At 38.0% G+C, this 17,448-nt stretch overlaps 1 protein-coding gene across 2 annotated transcripts in view; it reads left to right on the top strand.

Moving 5' to 3' along the window:
- The window catches only part of RELN (reelin), a 498,553-nt gene that overhangs the window by 68,912 nt on the left and 412,193 nt on the right, over nt 1-17,448 (top strand). For both annotated transcript variants that reach the window (XR_012014160.1, XM_072791484.1), the window contains exon 2: nt 4,419-4,529. Coding sequence is in view for 1 of the 2 variants with exons in the window: in XM_072791484.1 (XP_072647585.1) it covers nt 4,419-4,529 (111 nt within the window). In the remaining variant the exon portion in view is untranslated. The remainder of the gene's footprint in view (nt 1-4,418; nt 4,530-17,448) is intronic.

The raw sequence follows: 17,448 nt of genomic DNA, 5'->3' as shown, positions 1-17,448 counted from the left end.
AACTGTGTCAGATGTTTTTTCAAATGCAGAAATTGGACCCGTCGTCTTCTGGAGTAAAAGGGAACATGGTGATTGGAAAGCTATGTCTCATAGCCAATAAGAGTCTGGGCAACATTTCCTCTTTCTTAAGAAAAAAGAACTGATTACCAGTTCACATATGGATTATGCATTACATCTGTTTAAAGAAGGAGAAGGAATGCTTGTCAAGACAGCAGTTTTTCAAATGCTAAATATCATTTCTTTTCCCCCTGGAAAATAATTTTAAACTCCCAACTCTAGCAAATAGATTATATTCAATTAGTTTCTAATAGGGAACTCTTCCTTTAGGTAATTTGTGTAAACATATAGCCTGTAAGGATGTATGATGAATGTAAGGTGATCTGCCTTTTTTTGTTTTTACAAATGTCTTCGATTGATCTCTTGGCCTCTGCACTTATCATTTTACACTCTGAAAACATTTTAAATATATGAATAGCCGACTTTTCTGTCTTTTTTTTTCCATGTGGCTTTTCCAAGTGGGATTCATTTGACATATAAAGTCAAGGATTCACGACATACTTTTCCTCTGGAAACAAGTTGAAGATAAGACAACCTTGTGCTATTTTTGTATGAATGAGTTATTAATTAATAAATATTCCAATAAATATTTATTAAACACCCAGTAAATGTCAGGAGTTATTCCAAATGCTTGACATGTACTACTGAACAAAACACTTAAGATATTTGCCTTGATGGAGTTCACATTCTACAGAATGAGAATTGACAATAAACATAATAAAAAACCATTGTGAGTGAATGTATGAGTATAATATGCTGGAAGGTCGTAATTACCTGATAATCTGAAGGAGGAGAGTCCAAGGCAGAAGAATGTGTTGGTGCAAAGACTGGGCAACAAGGAGGCTAGTGTGCCTGGAGTGGGGTGAGCCAGGGGGAGAGCTGAAGGAGATGAGGACAGAGAGGAAATGGAAGCAGGTCACATAGGACTTTGTAGGCCACTGGGAAGACTTTGACATTAACCTAGCAGGGAAGTTGTAAGCAGAGGAATGACATGATCCAATGCATATTCTAAAGAATTCCTCTGACTCTTACACTGAGAATAGACTCTAGAGAGAGGAGGTACAACCAGGAAGACCAGACTGAGGTCTAATGCAGTAAACCATGTAAGAGATGATGGCAGCTTAGAATAGGGTAGTAAGTGGTCAGATTCTGGATATGTTCTGAAGGCAGAGCCGACAGGATTTACTGATGGGCTCAATGCCAAGTATGGGAGAAGGGGACTCCAAAGTTGACTCAGCAGGAAAGATGGAGCTGCCAACAACTGATTTGGTGAAGGCTGTAGGAGAATCAGGTTTGAAGGATGAGGTGGGCATTCAGTTTTGGTTATATTAAGGCTGAGATGTCTCTTGAACATCCAAGTGGGGATGGGATGTTGAGCAGCATCTTGATATATATCTGGGGAATATATAAAGACGTATAGAGATCTGGACAGGAAACTGAAATTTGGGAGTAGTCAGTTTATGTATAGCATTTTAAAGCCAAGAGACTCTAAGAATAAATTTTTTTCTCAGTAATTCAATTTTGTTTTCTAAGATACTCAGTATTTAGAAGTGATTTGTCCACCTAGCCACAAGGTTACCAAATAATCAGTATTCATCTCACTACTACTAGGAATAGAACCAAGCAGGGAAAACGCTTGCTCAATCTGACACTGCACATTATTGTTGGTAATAAGTTCCAATCCTCTTATTTTTTTGGATGTTTTCACTAGACCTCGCTGTTTCAGCACCCAAGAATCTATGTAAAGAAAAGAATTGCTCTGAAGCAGGCATTGTGGTATGTGGAGGCATTAAGATCAAAATTTGCGTCATCCTCTGGGTCTGGAGAGGCACTTGTGGCAGATGAGGGCAGGCCTAGCAAGGGATTAATAGCCTCAGTGGACATCTGAAAGGTACAGCAGATGTTAGTTGTGCTCAATACCCAGTGATTCCCAGGCCACGCAGGCAGCTTTCTAAGTGTGCATGTCCCAGATATTGAAATATCACTAGATATGTATAAGCTATCAAGTGGAATTTATCAGTTGTCATGGTAGACCCAGCAGAGCTTTTGTTTTGCTGGGAGATGCAGAGCTGTTTGAGACCAGAGCTGACTAGCTGACAGCAGTGGAGGAATGGCCAAGAGCTGTCACATATGGTCCTCCTCTTTTTTAGCCCTTTCTCCAAGAGTGTTTAGCCTCTGTTTTAAATTAACACTCAGCAGAATATCTTTTGGAAGAGAGGGCAAATTAATAACAAGCTCAGATGCCACTTATCCTTAGCCTGCTGAGGTCACAGTGGAGACCTGATGTAGACTGTGGTTGGAAGTGAAGTGTAGTGGATGAGGAAGCTAGATGGACAATCAGGCAGGCAGCAGGACTCAGATGTGGGCAGCCCAGTGATCGGCTATGTCTTCAGCCAACGTCAGGAGTTCTGTACAGGACTCCAGTTCTCCAGAAGGAAAGCAAGGCAGAGCTTCACAGTGAAACACTGCGGACTGGGTCTGGTTTGCTGGAAGGGCAGCCTGAGACACTGCATTACAGTCCAGTGGCTAGTATAGCGAATTTAACAGAAAACAACTTAATTCTAAACCCCACTGGATGGGGACGTAGAAGCTGTTTAGCCACTTTTTACCTCGGCCAAGATGACTCATCGAACCGATGGGTGGAGGCAGTGGTAAAATCAACTGGGGGAATCTGGGGTAGACAAGACAGGGGGCTGATGAGTAGGGTGTAATTCCATAAATGGGGAAACTGAGACTCTAAGAGATGAAATGGTTTTGCTCAAGAACGGATAGTAGCAGATGAGTACCTGATTCCCAGATCTTGTCCCTTCCCCAGCCTGGTGCTGCATCCACCGTGTCCTGGCCAACCTTAGTCCCCTTCCTCTCTAATACCAGTGACACTGAGTCCTGCAGCTTTTACTTTCCTTTTCTTCAAATACTCCTCGTGCATGTGAATAACCTGGGAAATAGGTAATTAAACAAGGGTTTGCCCATGTCACTTGGCTTCTGTAAGATGTGGGGCATGGGGGAGGGGGCAGTGTGCAGGTGGAGAGAACATGAGAGATGGCCAGGTAATCAGCATCAAACATGTTTAGATGATGTCATATGGTCCTGAGCAAGGTTCTGAATTGCTCTGTGCCACAAATTCCTCATTTGTATCTCAGGAACAGTAACAGTACCCCTTTTATAGAAATGTTTTGATAATGAAATAATACATAGTAACTACTTAGCTCAGTGCCCAGCAGAGTGTTTTACATGCTGGCAGTCAAAATATTAGCTATCATTAAAGGATGTGAAGGTGATTTACTCCAATATCCAATGCCACTGTGAGGGTAGCAAGATGTCAGGCCATTCTATTGATCTATGAATCTTGTTTTACGCTTTATAATATGAGTATTTCAAACCATTCAGCTCTATTCACTGGATTTCCTGGAGTTTAATTTAAACATTCTCATCAAAGTTAATGTGACTCTGGCCATTCCCCTTACTGCCACCAAGCATGATAATAGTCTTGCACTGTGCACTACCAGAGTAATATTACCTTTTCCTGGCGGCTTCCTACAAATGGCATCATCTTAATATTGTAAAACCGATGCAGGAGAAAAGGTTATGTCAAGGAGGAAATTATAATCATTATTTTAGGGTGGTGAGCAAGATAAAATTTTAAGAAGCCAAACCTGAGTGGCATACAGATACATTGTATTTGACCCTTTTTTTCCCCAGGAACATCCTGATTTTCTGGTTATGAAACCATTTGGACTCCTCTTGCAGACTTTGTTCTGAAACTTAAAGCATGCAGTGGTCTTCCTTTTTTGTTCTCAAAAGGAAAAAGGCTAACCGTCTTCATGCAAATTAGTCTGCTTTTGTTGAAAAACTTCAGGGGATTCATCTATGAAATGTAGATGCAATAAGAAATACAGTGCATCTTATTGTTCTTCTTCCAGCCGATGTAAGATTGTAAGATTGTTTCCCACAGTATGGAATACTTAAAAAAAAAAAAAAAAAAAGTGTTTAATCACAATGCCAAAACTCCAGCAATGCCTTTGACTGCCTTCAGGGGTGGTGGTGGAGGTGGGGAAGCTAACTATTCAATACTACATTATTTTCCGATGATTTTGCATATAGCTGGGGAACGTGTAAATGAATGCAGAGAAATCTGATGTACTAAATTTAGGACTAACAATTACAGATTTTGGAGTTCTGAGCTTCTTTTTGCTCCTCAGTAATTCCAAATATAAAGAAAACAGTAACTACTAATAGTATAAAAATAATTTTTTAATAATGAGTAAAAATTGTTTTGACAATGTTGAACTCTTTAGGAATGTATCTCTGTACTCTGTATTAATTGGGGTTTCTTTTCTTTTTCCCTCCCTGTATTTCAGTGACAATTTCAACGAGTACCTTCTTTGATGGCTTGCTGGTGACAGGACTATACACATCTACAAGCGTTCAGGCTTCACAGAGCATTGGAGGTTCCAATGCGTTTGGATTTGGTAAGCTTTCCTGACATAAAAAATCAATAATAGTCAGTGTTTAAACAGTTATAGGCCTTATTTTTTTTAAACATCCGTTTTAAAAGTATCAGACATTGATGACTTCAGAGAAACTAACCTGAAGTGATTTTTGTGTTGTTTGTTTGAAGTTAGGTTAGGTGAATTGAAACGTCATGTGAATGTACAGCCAACCACAAGCCTGGTGTGGCAGTCTTTCCATCCCTCCCCATCTACTGCTACTATTATACTTGTGGGTCTTGTGGGTTCAAGTAAATCTCTGTGTTCTGACATTTAGGTTGCTGGAATTGGCATTCTGTTTGATGCCCATGCAATTAGTTCATAACCTTTTTTTTAAGTTTTATTATTATTTTTTAAAATAAATGTACCCCCAACATGGGGCTTGAGCTCATGACCCTGAGATAGAGTCGCACGTTCTGCTGACTGAGCCAGCAGGTGCCCCTCAATAAACTGTTTTTTTAATAAACAGTTCTTAGGATCCTGGGTTAAGTGCAAAGTATCATGTTAAGTTTGGCAAGTAAGCATTGTACAAAGTGGAAGATAGTAATGATTGTTGAAATGATTGAAATCCGTAAGTATTCATGAAAAGAATGTGTTTTAATATTTAGAACACTTCTATGGAGTCCTTGTCCTTGCATCAGAGACCTGGCAGGTTACTTATATGGGGAGACAGAAGGCTGCAGGATCATCACCGAGCCCAGAGAATTCTCAATTTGGAAATCCCTAGTTTACCCATTATGCGGTAAACATGCCAAGCTGGAATTAAATAGTCCCTTTTCAGCATCAAAAATGCAAATTTAATATATCCGTTTATGTAAGACATGAAATCACTGATCTTACTCTGAAATTGGAAAACTGCACAAGACTCCCTACACTGATATGAAAAAGATAGAATTGCGTTATCAGAGGCAGCCATGTGTTCAGCATTTTATCTTTTCTGGGGTATTTATTAAATAGATAATTTGTATCTACTTTTGATATATGAAAGGCATCTCCTCTGCGCCAAGTCCTAGCAGTAGCTCTGCCCAGGTGACTCACTGATTGATGTCAGAGCAGTACTGGTGATGTCCCATTGTCACTCTGCTGGCCCAATAGGACACTCACCGCCTCAGGGCTTAACAGAACCTGGAAGTCATTTAATCATCACGTTAAATTATTTGACCCTGAGAATTTGCCCTATTTTTAAAAGATCTCAGGTAAGCTTGTACAATGTGTTGATAACTACTTCTAAGTTCTAATCCTCAAGAAAAAAAATCTTAGGTCCCCAAATTTGGCTTATTTAGCCCCATCCTTTTTGTGCGCTGCAGAGGTGAAAGGTCAATTTACAGTCCTGTATCTTTACACAATATATATGATATGCTGCCTGTTATGTTACAACAGGACTCATAAGCAGGGTTGCCGGATTTCACAAGTAAAAATTTACAGGACATCTGGTTAAATTCGACTTTTAGATAAACCATCTTTGAGTCAAAGAATACAATATTTGGGATAAGGCATTCTGGGTTTTACCTCAGCCCAGTTAAATCAAAACCTCTGGGAGTGGGGTGTGGGCATCCATTGTTCTTAATGTCATTTGGGTTGCTGGGTTGAAAGAACTGATCATCCAGGGCTGAGAATTGCTGTACTGGGTTAGTACAGGTTTGGCAGCGGCAGCAGCATCTGGAATCTGATTACAGCATCCCAGGCTTGTCTCTAGACTCAGTGAGTGAGATACTCTGGGGGTGAGACCCAGTGACCACTTTCTAAGAAGCACTCCAGGTGATTTAGATACACACTCAAGTTAGAGAACTACTCTTCGTTAATTAAATAGGAGAGACCGACATGATTTAAATGACCATATAAATACATAATTGCAAACCTTGCTAGAAGCAAGCTTGCAGAAGTACTGAGTACAGGGAAACAGTATGCCAGGGAAACTCCATCTAGTCTGGAGTGAATGGGATCGAGTTAAGAGAAGCTTTCCTCAGGAAGTAGGGTTGAGCTGAGATGTCAACTTAATTTCCTCATCTGTGAAGGGCATTGGTAAGGCACCTCCTTCATAAGATTCATGAGAATTAAAGGAGGTTATTTATGTGAAGCCCTAATAAGCACAGGAGAAACACTCTGTAAAACTTGGTATTCCAGAATTATCCTGATAACTAACGCAGTTGCTCACCCTGGTCCAGGACTTGTATGTACTTCCTTTGAGGGGCAAAAAGCAGTTCTTGGGAGAATTAATCTGGGATTTGTAGATCAGATGATTTGAGGGGACTCGGCTGAATGAAATAATTATCACTTGCCAATATAGAGGCTTTAAATGAAAAAAAAAATCATGAAAAATCCTAAGTACATTGTAAACACATTTTGAAAGGACACATAAAATGCAAGTGTCATATTGCTTCTGTTTTTAGCTAGTAAGCCAAACAAAAACTAAAAATGCAATTGTTGGGGATCCCTGGGTGGCTCAGTGGTTTAGCGCCTGCCTTTGGCCCAGGGCATGGTCCTGGAGTCCCGGGATCAAGTCCCATGTCAGGCTCCCTGCAGGGAGCCTGCTTCTCCCTCTGCCTGTGTCTCTGCCCCCTCCCCCTTAGGAATAAATAAATAAAATCTTAAAAAAAATAAAAATGCAATTGTTGGAAGTTATTATTTTTTTTAAAGATTTTTTTTGAGAGCGAGCGGGCAAGGGGAGGGGCAGAGGGAGAGGAAAGAGAGACTCTCTAGCAGACTCCCCACTGAATGCAGAGCCCTGACTTGGGGGGCTCAAGCCACTGAGCCACCAAGGTGCCCCGATTGTTAGGAGTTATTTGAGACATTTGGGCTTTGAGACATTCTCTGTAGTGACTTTGAAAGCTGTAAAAAAGGCAGTTTCACTTGAATGAGAATGTTTTTTGATTATCTTAAATTGTACCTAGTCTTCCCATCACTATTAACCCTGTATCATTAGGTTGTTGGTCTGAAGAGGCTTCAAAAACATGAAGTCCATTCATGGTGGTTTGATTTCTGTAACCACAGCTCAGGTCTCCTACCAGTATAGGACATAATTTTTATATGGGTGGGTAGATAAGTGAGATCTTTTGTAAGTTCCAGTGATATCCAAATAATTTTATGTGGACTTAGATGATAGCGGTACATTACCTTAAAAAGAAAATTGTTATACACCTCAATATTATTAAACAGACTTAATTTTTGTAAGTGATGTTTTTGAATAGAGAGCAGATAAAATGTCTTTAGATAAATGGTCACTTTAGAAAACTAAAGCACAATAATTTTTTGGTGTTTGATTTAAGTTTGACGTATTCTTTCCAACTTAAGAAAATGAAGATTTGAGTGGGGTGCACTTAAGAAAGGAGAAGAAACTCTTACAGAAGGTAAATTGGAAAAAAAATTGCTGCTTTTTGGTAGTTTAGTAGTTATATTATTAGGATCAGGCTGAAAAAAATGTAGCATTCTTTGATCTAGAACAAAAGAGTTATTGAATATGTAATCTGTCATTAGGCTCTGACTTGATTGATGGAATGTTAAGCAAACTTGGTTTGTTTGGCATTTTCCCAACATACCATAGGATTAGTGTGTGATATATTTAACTAGCTGTGTTAAATAAGACAAAGTAAAACATAAAGTTGAGTCTAAAAAAGTACTTCTGAAAGTTTTTTCCTTTTATAGTTAATTTTAATTGTACTAATTACATGAAAGTTACAGCCGCTCTCCTTTAAATATAAAATGTGTGTGTGACTAGCCAAAATAAGGCTATAATTATTCTTAAGATACTGTTGTATAAATGTAATTCCACTAACATAACTACAGCCTTTTATGCAAAACCAGAATTCTTTAAAATGCATGCCTCACTGACCAAAAATAGACAAATGCCTAATAACCAGAAATACATTAAAACAATAGCTTTGCAAAAGATGACTGTATGCCAGCAATGCATGATTTGAAATACCTCATTTTGCTTGTCAATATAAGAAAACATGCAGCTCTAGGGAAGAGTGATGTTTAATTATGGATATCTCTTTGTGCATCCCAGAAGAAAAAAAAAAATGCTTCCTCTTGTCTTTGGCATTGAATTCCAGCTCAATCATGTAAATCTTCAAGGCTCTTTGTGGTCGCTCAATGAAGGGCTATTTGAATATCCTTTCATACAAAATTATTCTTTTTCCAGAGGCTGAAATGCATTTTACTCAATATTTAGTATTCTGGCTCTAAAAGCATTTTACTCAATTTTTGGTATTCTGGCTCTAAAACCGGAGAACTGGGTTTGCAGGTCTGATGAGTAGCAGCCACACTTCAAATTGTTAGACCTTGCATAAATTAAACGTTTGTGCTTTGCCATTGCTAAATCATTGTGCTCAGCTAGTACATGAGCCATTTTAACAGTTTTTCATGTAAACTTTTGTAATTTTCTATGTATTTCCTTTTTCTATAATAATGAGGCATTCTAGAGCCAGTCATTTGATAAATAACAAAATTCTTAAAATGGCAAGATTTGATAAAATCCAAGTTTGGGGAGAAAATAGGGTGAATAGATCCAAGATTTTTTCTTTTTAATTTTTTTCTCTTAAACATTCAGTCAATCATGGCATTTTTTAAAAAAATATTTTATTTATTTGAGACAGCACAAGCAAGGGGAGTAGCAGAGGGAGAGGGAGAAACAGGTTAGCTGTTGAGCAGGGAATTTGATGCCCATCCAGCTGGATCCCAGGACCCTGACATCATGACCTGAGCTGAAGGCAGATGCTTAACCGACTGAGCCATCCAGGCGCCCTCCACGTTATGTTTTTAATAGAGATTAGGCAACTAACATACAAATTTAATATCTTCAGTACCATTTTAAAAACATGGTGGTAGAACTTTTTAAATTAATGATCTGATTTTTTTTTTACTATAATTTGACACTCTAACTTTAGATGAATAAGGATATACTTATAAAACAAATTATTTACATGTTTTAAGATTTAAAATTGTAGTAAATCTTATGTTGGTTACTAGTTAAAAAATGTGTACCTTACCAGTAGATTTAGATTGTATATTAATGTTTCATTGCCATGATGCAAATTTTTGTCACTACTTTGTTTTGTTGTCATTAAAAATAGAAATATAGGCTTCATTTAAGCTAAGTTTTGGTATTCCTTCACTTTGAAACTAAGTAAAACCTTATGACTTTACTAATTGTCACTAGGACCTCTACATCACTGGGCATTAGCTACAGTTCAATCTTAGGTGTCCTATCCTTGTGCCTTTGAGACCCACCTATGTTATGAATGCTATATACGTATGTTTAGGTTTTAATATTTACAAAGAGGGGATAGCCACTAGCAACTTCATTAAATGAATCCTGTATAGTAATGCTATTTATTGGCTAGCCTGAATTAAGCTAAATTACTCAGAATGATCTTGTTAAATTTATTTTGTCTGTCTCTTTACAAAGAAATGCTTTGGGGCAGCCCCGGTGGCTTAGCAGTTTAGCGCCGCCTTCAGCCCAGGGTGTGATCCTGGAGACCAGGGATCAAGTCCCACGTCGGGCTCTCTGCATGGAGCTTGCTTCTCCCTCTGCCTGTGTCTCTGCATCTCTCTCTCTCTCTCTCTCTCTCTCTAATAAATAAAATCTTAAAAAAAAAAAAGAAATGCTTTGTAACACGCTTGAGGAATTTTAAACATATTCAGGGATTTTGAAGGCATGACCTTTTATTGGATATGGTAAATGATCTATAATTAACAAGAAGACTTTAAGTTAATTAAACAAATTGCTGTTGTCAATGGTACCAGGAGCATAGCTGACAAGAGTTGAAATTGCCATTAATTTTTCCTATTTACTGGGTATTAACCTAAGTTTGGTCTTAACTCATTAATTTGGTCTCAATTCCATTTGCATATGCCAGCATTACTTTCATTAAGAAATAGTATAATGTAGTTTGTATTTGACATATGACAAAGAATTCGGGGATTATTTCCCAATTCTTAAATAACTATAAAGAATCATTTACTAGAATAGTGGACATGATAAATGTAAAGCTGTTAACAAATTAGTTAACAAATTGCTAAAGCAAAAGTTGAGGGGCATGAGATTTGAGCCATGGGGAGGAATTAGAGGAGAAAGGCACCTCAGGTATCACATGACCTCCAGAGCTAGACAGTTCAGGTTCCACGCCCACCTGCCACTGCTTCTTCCTAACTTAGGCCACATTCATTCTTTTCCTAAGCCTCCATGTCTGCATTTGTAAAATGAGGATGATAACAAAGGCGCCTTATTCACAAAATTATTGGGTAGATTAAATGAGTTATCTATTCAAGTGCCTAGTATATGTACTTAAGATAGGTATTATTTATTTTTAAAGGTTTTATTTATTTTACTTATTTGAGAGAGAGCACGTGTGCACATATGCACAGGAGAAAGCAGGGGGAGGGGCAGAGAATCTCAAGCAGACTTCCTCCCGAGTGTGGAGTCCGGCTGGGGCTCAGTATCACGACTCTTGAGACCGTGACCTGAGCTGAAACCAAGAGCGGGACACTTAACCGACTGAGCCCCTAAAATCGGTATTATTTAAAAACTCAGAAAGAAGTGAGAATTCTTTCTTTGAAAGAGCTAACAGAATGAGCAAATAGTTCCAGTGGCAGAATGTTTGAAAGAGGAAGGTTGACTTTATTTGGATGCAAGTAATGCACCCAGTTTCTTTCCTGTTGAATTTAGAGCTGAAATAGACCTTTGGTAGACCCTGGCCCAGTCCCTGTCCCAATGTATAGGTAAGGAAGCCAGGCTTAAGAAGGGCAAGTCATGGTATTACAAGAAATGGTGTAAGTGTGATGAGTAAAACCAGGTGTTCCGACATCATATCCAGTTCTCAAATACTTTTTTTTTTTTTGAAATGTAATTCACATACCATAAAATTTACCATTTGAAATAGACATTTCAGTGATTTCCAGTATATTCCCAAGGGTCTACAGCCAACATCACTATCTAGTTTCAGAATATTTCATCACCTCCAAGAGAAACTCCATCCCCATCTAGCAATCATTCCCCATTCCTTTCCCCACACTGTCCCTGACAACAACTGATCTACTTTATATCTCTACGCATTTGCCTATTTTGGACATTTTGTGTAAATAGAATCCTATAATATGTGGCCTTTTGTGTCTGGCTTCTTTTACTTAGCATCATGTTTTCAAGGTTCATCCATGTTGTAGCAGACATCGGGAGTTTGTTCCTTTTTATAGTTATACATAGTATTCCCTTGTATGGCTAGACCACATTTTGTTTAGTAGATGGAAGTTTGACAGTTCCCAGATTCTTAAAAGGAGCTAGGGTTGTACATAGGGTTGTACAAATTGGGAAAGAAAAAGTTTAAGGAAGATGTAAAGCAATTGGAAAAACCAACATTCTTTGATACTTATCAGCAGCTCTAAAACCTCTGAAGATCAAATTGTTTAGTCTCTTCTGTGGCTTAAGACCCGAAAATGATTAAATCTAAAAATCAAGATGAATTTTTTCTCTGCCCCCCTTCATGCCATTCAAGAGAGATAGGCCACTGTGGCATGATTTTACCCTAACCCTTTGGCCCCATGTAAACCATGAATGAGATCTACAAGCCAAGCCGAGTCAATTAAATTTACTAGTATAGGAATTTGGAATCAAGTCTCATTCCCAGTCCAACTCTTCATGAGCTAGATCAAGGCATGTGTAAACCTTTGGGAGGTCTGGGAAGCCATCATCAACAAGGGCTCAGAGGAATATTGTGTGGGGAGAAGAGAAGTGGAGACAGAATGCTGCCTGATGTGCCAGAGCTTTCCAGGCTCTTATTTTTGGCTTTCTTCCCATCAGGTTCTGATTTTCTTGGGTTTTAAGAAACAATAATAAAAATAGCTCACATTTATCAAGCACTTGCTATATAGCAGACGTGTTGCAGGTATTACTTCTTTTGATCCTAACAAAAATCCTACTAATTATCCTCATTTTATAGAGAATAAGAACCTGAGGCACAGAGAGGGTAAGTAACTTGCTGAAGGGCACGTAAAGGGAGTTGCGAAGTCATAATTAAAACTCGACTCTATAGCTTCTCCTTAAGCTCTCCTCACAGCCCAAGCCTCCAAACCCACTTGAGTTGGTTTATATTACAACCCAAAGAGTCTTGATTCAAATAAGGCCCTTTCTGCTCTAGCCCTGTCTTAGGGCTCCCGACTCTTCCTTCCATCCTTTACAGTCACATACATTCCTACTACACACATACACACACACACCCCACTCTCAATAACTCACATCTCCAGTACATTCTCATCACACGCAAACATACACCAATCACAGTAACCCACATTTCCAGTCCATTCTCATTATACACACACACACACGCACATACACACATACACACACAGACACCTGTGCACCAATCATAACCTGCATACAGTTCCAAAATCACAGCTACTTTAAACTACATGCCTTTGTTTATAGGGTTTGGAGTTCCTTCTGGTTGTCTCTGCTGGGCAGACATCCTGCCATCTTTTAGGACCTCTGTCCTGACTCACCTCCTCTATTGACCCTTTATGACCCCACTCCCTGCTCCTCCCTGGCACCCGCCCACCTAGAACTCTCTATTCCCTCCTCCATATTTCAGTTTCTTCCCTGACCTCCACCAGCTATCCCTAGCAATCTATTGAATTTGCTTGTCTAAAACCTTTATCCCTCTTTGAGGACAAGAGATGATCTAGTCCTCTTCACTCTTACGGCATATAACAAGTACTCAATAAATATTTATTGAATAAATAAACTAATACATATCTTTCAGGATTTGTAGGGTATTTTACTACTAGAGCTGACATCAGTAAACATGTGCACCGGTGTCCTGGTATGGACAAGAGAGTGAATATTTAATGTCTTTAACTTTGAGGATATTTCTGAATCTATATATGTACATATAAGTCTATACATATGTCCATATATTTAACACCATACAAAAATATGTAAGTTTTATCATCAGAGATTGTGGGAAAATTTAGTACCCTGCCTACCACTTTGTCCCTTTTGTTCCCAGTGGTGGCAGGCACCAATGCCCTTAGATAGGAGAAAGATTGATAAAGTGACTTCTTTAGAATCAAGGGACAGAAAGAAATTCAAGATTTTCCACTCCAGCCTCCTATCTTAGGGCACGTCAGTGTCCTAATGATACATATCATTAAGTTACTATTTTATCTCTTAGACCTTTCAAAAATGATGCCTCTGTAATTTCTTTGGAACATATTTTAAGATTACATCAAGTGGGATGATTAAGGAAGGTTTCTTGGTATATACATGTAACTGCCTGTTTCAACTTCAGTGCTTTTCTCATATAATTTCTTATGCAATTGAAAAAGGTAAATGTTTGTTAAAAAATCAGTAAGTAACTTGTTTCTTTCCTTTAGGAAAAAAAATACCACACTCATCTATTTCATAGCTCCTTCATACTTTATCTTGTCAGTTTTTTTCTGGACACTTAGCAGAGTCTGGAATTTAGCCTTAATATATGCCCTGGAACCCTTGTAGATACTTTAAAAATGTATCCCTAAGGAAGGAGAGAACCTCCGATTCCTTTCTCCTGCTTATTTCTGGTCAAATCCATGTGCTCAGAATCACAGAAAGCTGGTTGGTTGTTCATAAATAAATGTCAGGAAGGTCACATGTTTAGAGCGAATTCTAATGGAAGTTGCCACTGGGCTATATAAGTTATGATTTTTTGAGATTATTTTGTTATGATTTTGTCTGTCAGTGCTAACATATTGTGAAGAGGCTTTGAAAAAACTAGGACAGAGCAATAGGTTTTTATGTGGGGTACTTTCTGATGTGAAAGCTTTTAAGAGTAATTCTGGAAAATAAGTTTCTATAAATGAGGTCTTATAGATAAAGACCAAGTCAGGAATATTTTACTTTCTTCCTTAAATAATACTTTTAAAAACCACTTAGGAATCATGGCTCTTTGCTGATGAGAGACACTATTTTCTAGAAGAGTGACACTTTTCGTAGTATGCCAGACTGTCCATTTTAACAGGAAAAAAAAGATCAAAGTATACGCTTAAGGGAATAGACTTTGAATTCTGACTCTGATCTAGCAGTCATTTTGCTTGTAATGTGATTTACTCTTGAAGTTTGCCGATCCTTCTTTTGGTTATGTAGGTAATGATAAATGAGTTTATGTTCCATGTTCACAGGAATTGATTTATAAATACTCTTGGTTAACGTTGGCTGCCTCTTTCTTGGCAGTTGAATCTCAGAACAACTTAAAATAATTGTATCACGTTATTACTTCCTAGAAACAATTCTGATAATAATCTTTGGAGTATTAGAAAAAAAAAGTCGTGAAAGTAAATCCTTGGCACCACCTAAAAAATAGTTCTGGATGCAGCATACGAATTTGACAGCAGATGTGGGAGTCCAGTAATGGCACTTCACCAAGTGCTGGTTCTGTTTCCACTCTTGCCTTCCATTGTGTAGTCTGCATTCAGCCCTCTGATGCTGAGCTGTGCATGCCGCCTAATAGATGTGTAGGCTGCTCTCTGAGGCAAGCACACAACTAAATTACTGTTTTGGGGGACTCTGAATGTCTGAATGGAAAGATGCTTGCTCATGTGGGAGTTGCCATTTTGGAAAAGAGAATAGCGAAATTGTTAGTATTTTGGTAAAAGTTCAGACAGAGCTTCCCTCCTGCTTTTTCCTTCCACATGTTTTCAGACATTGGAACCATGTTGTTGCCATTATCTAGTTAATTATGTTATTTCTGGTTCTTCTTCAGAACAGTACCTCTCCACATGAACTTGAGTAAACAGCAAGTTAAAAGTGAAACAAATGGCGCTATCAGAGATCATGCCCTGGGAAGACATTTGTTTATCCCTAATGGTTTTCTTCTTAAAATAATTAGCTATTTGCATTGAGAAGATTCTTTTTCAACCAGCTTTTTGTCTCTGCAATCCAACACCATTTCTAACACTAAGAACAGAAATGGAGTGAAATCTGTTCCTAATAAAGGAAGAATTTAGTTGACGTTTGGCTTTCTGTTTCTAGAGAATGGGACAAATGAGCGGATCTAGAACAATTACAAGGTTGACGAAGTTTATCCTTCAAGTCCATAGCCTTTCCTCTCCCTTTTCCCTATTTCTTGTCCCATTTCTAACAAAGAGATACCAGACATGTCTTGGAATGAATTTTAAAATATTGTGCTAACAGCACCTTTTTTCCCACATTGCCTCTTGCAGTCATTATTGTCTTATGATACATTAATAGCAAGACACATGGTATGGAGATATAAAAAAGCTTGCAATATGCTGGTTAAACAAAATTAAATAACACTTCTTAGAATCTTTAATATACCTTTATTTTGAGATAACATAACACACATAACATAAAACCATTTTAGAGTGGACAACCCAGTGATTCTTAGTATGTTTAGTGTTCTGCAACCATTGCCACTAACTAATCTGAAAACATTTCCATCACCCCAGGAAGAACCCTGTGCCAATTAAATATGGTCAGTCCTACATCCTTCTCCTCCCAGCCCCTGTTGACCACTAATCTACGTTCTGCCTCTATGTATTTACCTGTTCCGGACATTTGATATAAATAAAATCATGTAGCAACGTGGCCTTTATGACTGACTTCTTGTACTTGACATGTTTTCAAAGCTCATCCATTTCTAAACATATTGAAGAATATATTTCTTCATTTTTTTAAAGATTTTATTTATTTGACAGAGAGAGAAAGAGAGGGAGCACATGTGAAGGGAGGGGCAGAGGGAGAGGGAGAAGCAGACTCTCCTGCTGAGTAGGGAGCCTGACACAGGGATCCTGACCTGAGCCAAAGGCAGATGCTTAACCAACTAAGCAATGGTACCTACTCTGGCTTGTGCAAGACTCATGTGACCAAATGAGCCGGTGAAAGAAATGCCATCACAGTTATACTTATATGGTTTTATATTATGTTTAGGTACTCATCTAATGAACTGTTGTTATTTTTAAAGATGATGTAATAGGGATTTGATTGAAGTATCTCAGTCTTTTTTTAAAAACATTTCATTATGAAGAATTTCAAGTGTACATCACAGTTAAAGAATTTTACAGTGAGCACCCACTAGCTAGGTAAAATTTGTATGCACTGAAATGCACATTCTTAGGGATACATAAGGTTAGATTTGATCAGTGTGTAAACCTGTGTAATTCAGACCCTTATCAAAATATAGAATATTACCATTCCCCAGAAAGTTCTCTCATGCCTCTCCTCCATCAACTCTCACTTCCCAAAAGCAATTTTGATTTTATTCCACCATAAATTAGTTTTGCCTGTTCTGGGACTTTGTATAAATGCAGTCATGGAATACATACCCTTTTGTATAAGCTTCTTTCATTTAGCAGAATATTTTTTTAGATTTTTCCATGTTGTATCAATACTTTGTGCCCTTTTATTGCTGAGTAATATTCTTTTGGACACTTGGATTGTTTCTTGGTTTGGTTATTATGTATATAGCTGCTATATGTACATAGTCATGTAAGTCTCTTTGTGAATATATGTTTTTGCTTTGTTTTTGTTTTTTTTTTCTTTTGTGGCTTGAACTCATGACCCTGAAATCAAGACCTGAGCTGAGATCTAAGTTGGATGCTTAACTGACTGAGCCACCCAGGTGCCCCCTTGTTTTCATTTTTATTGGGCAAATACTTGACAGTGAAACTGCTGTGTATTGTTTTATAAGCAGCTGCCAGACCTTTTCCCAAAAGGTTGTACTTTTCATACTCTGAATATAAAAAGTGCATGGATACTTTTATAATATAAAAATTTAAATATAAATTAATAAAAGTACAGGGATATAATGTTGCAGAACATTAGAAAATTATAAAAGAGTTGCAATTGTTCTGCATCTTCATCTACACTTGGTGTTGTCAGTGTTTTTAATTTTAGCCATTTTGGTAGGTATAT

Source organism: Canis lupus, chromosome 21, assembly GCF_048164855.1.
Source record: "Canis lupus baileyi chromosome 21, mCanLup2.hap1, whole genome shotgun sequence".
Classification (NCBI taxonomy): Eukaryota; Metazoa; Chordata; class Mammalia; order Carnivora; family Canidae; genus Canis; species Canis lupus.
Note: the sequence above shows the minus strand (reverse complement) of the source record. Positions and strands in the feature narration are given on the sequence as shown.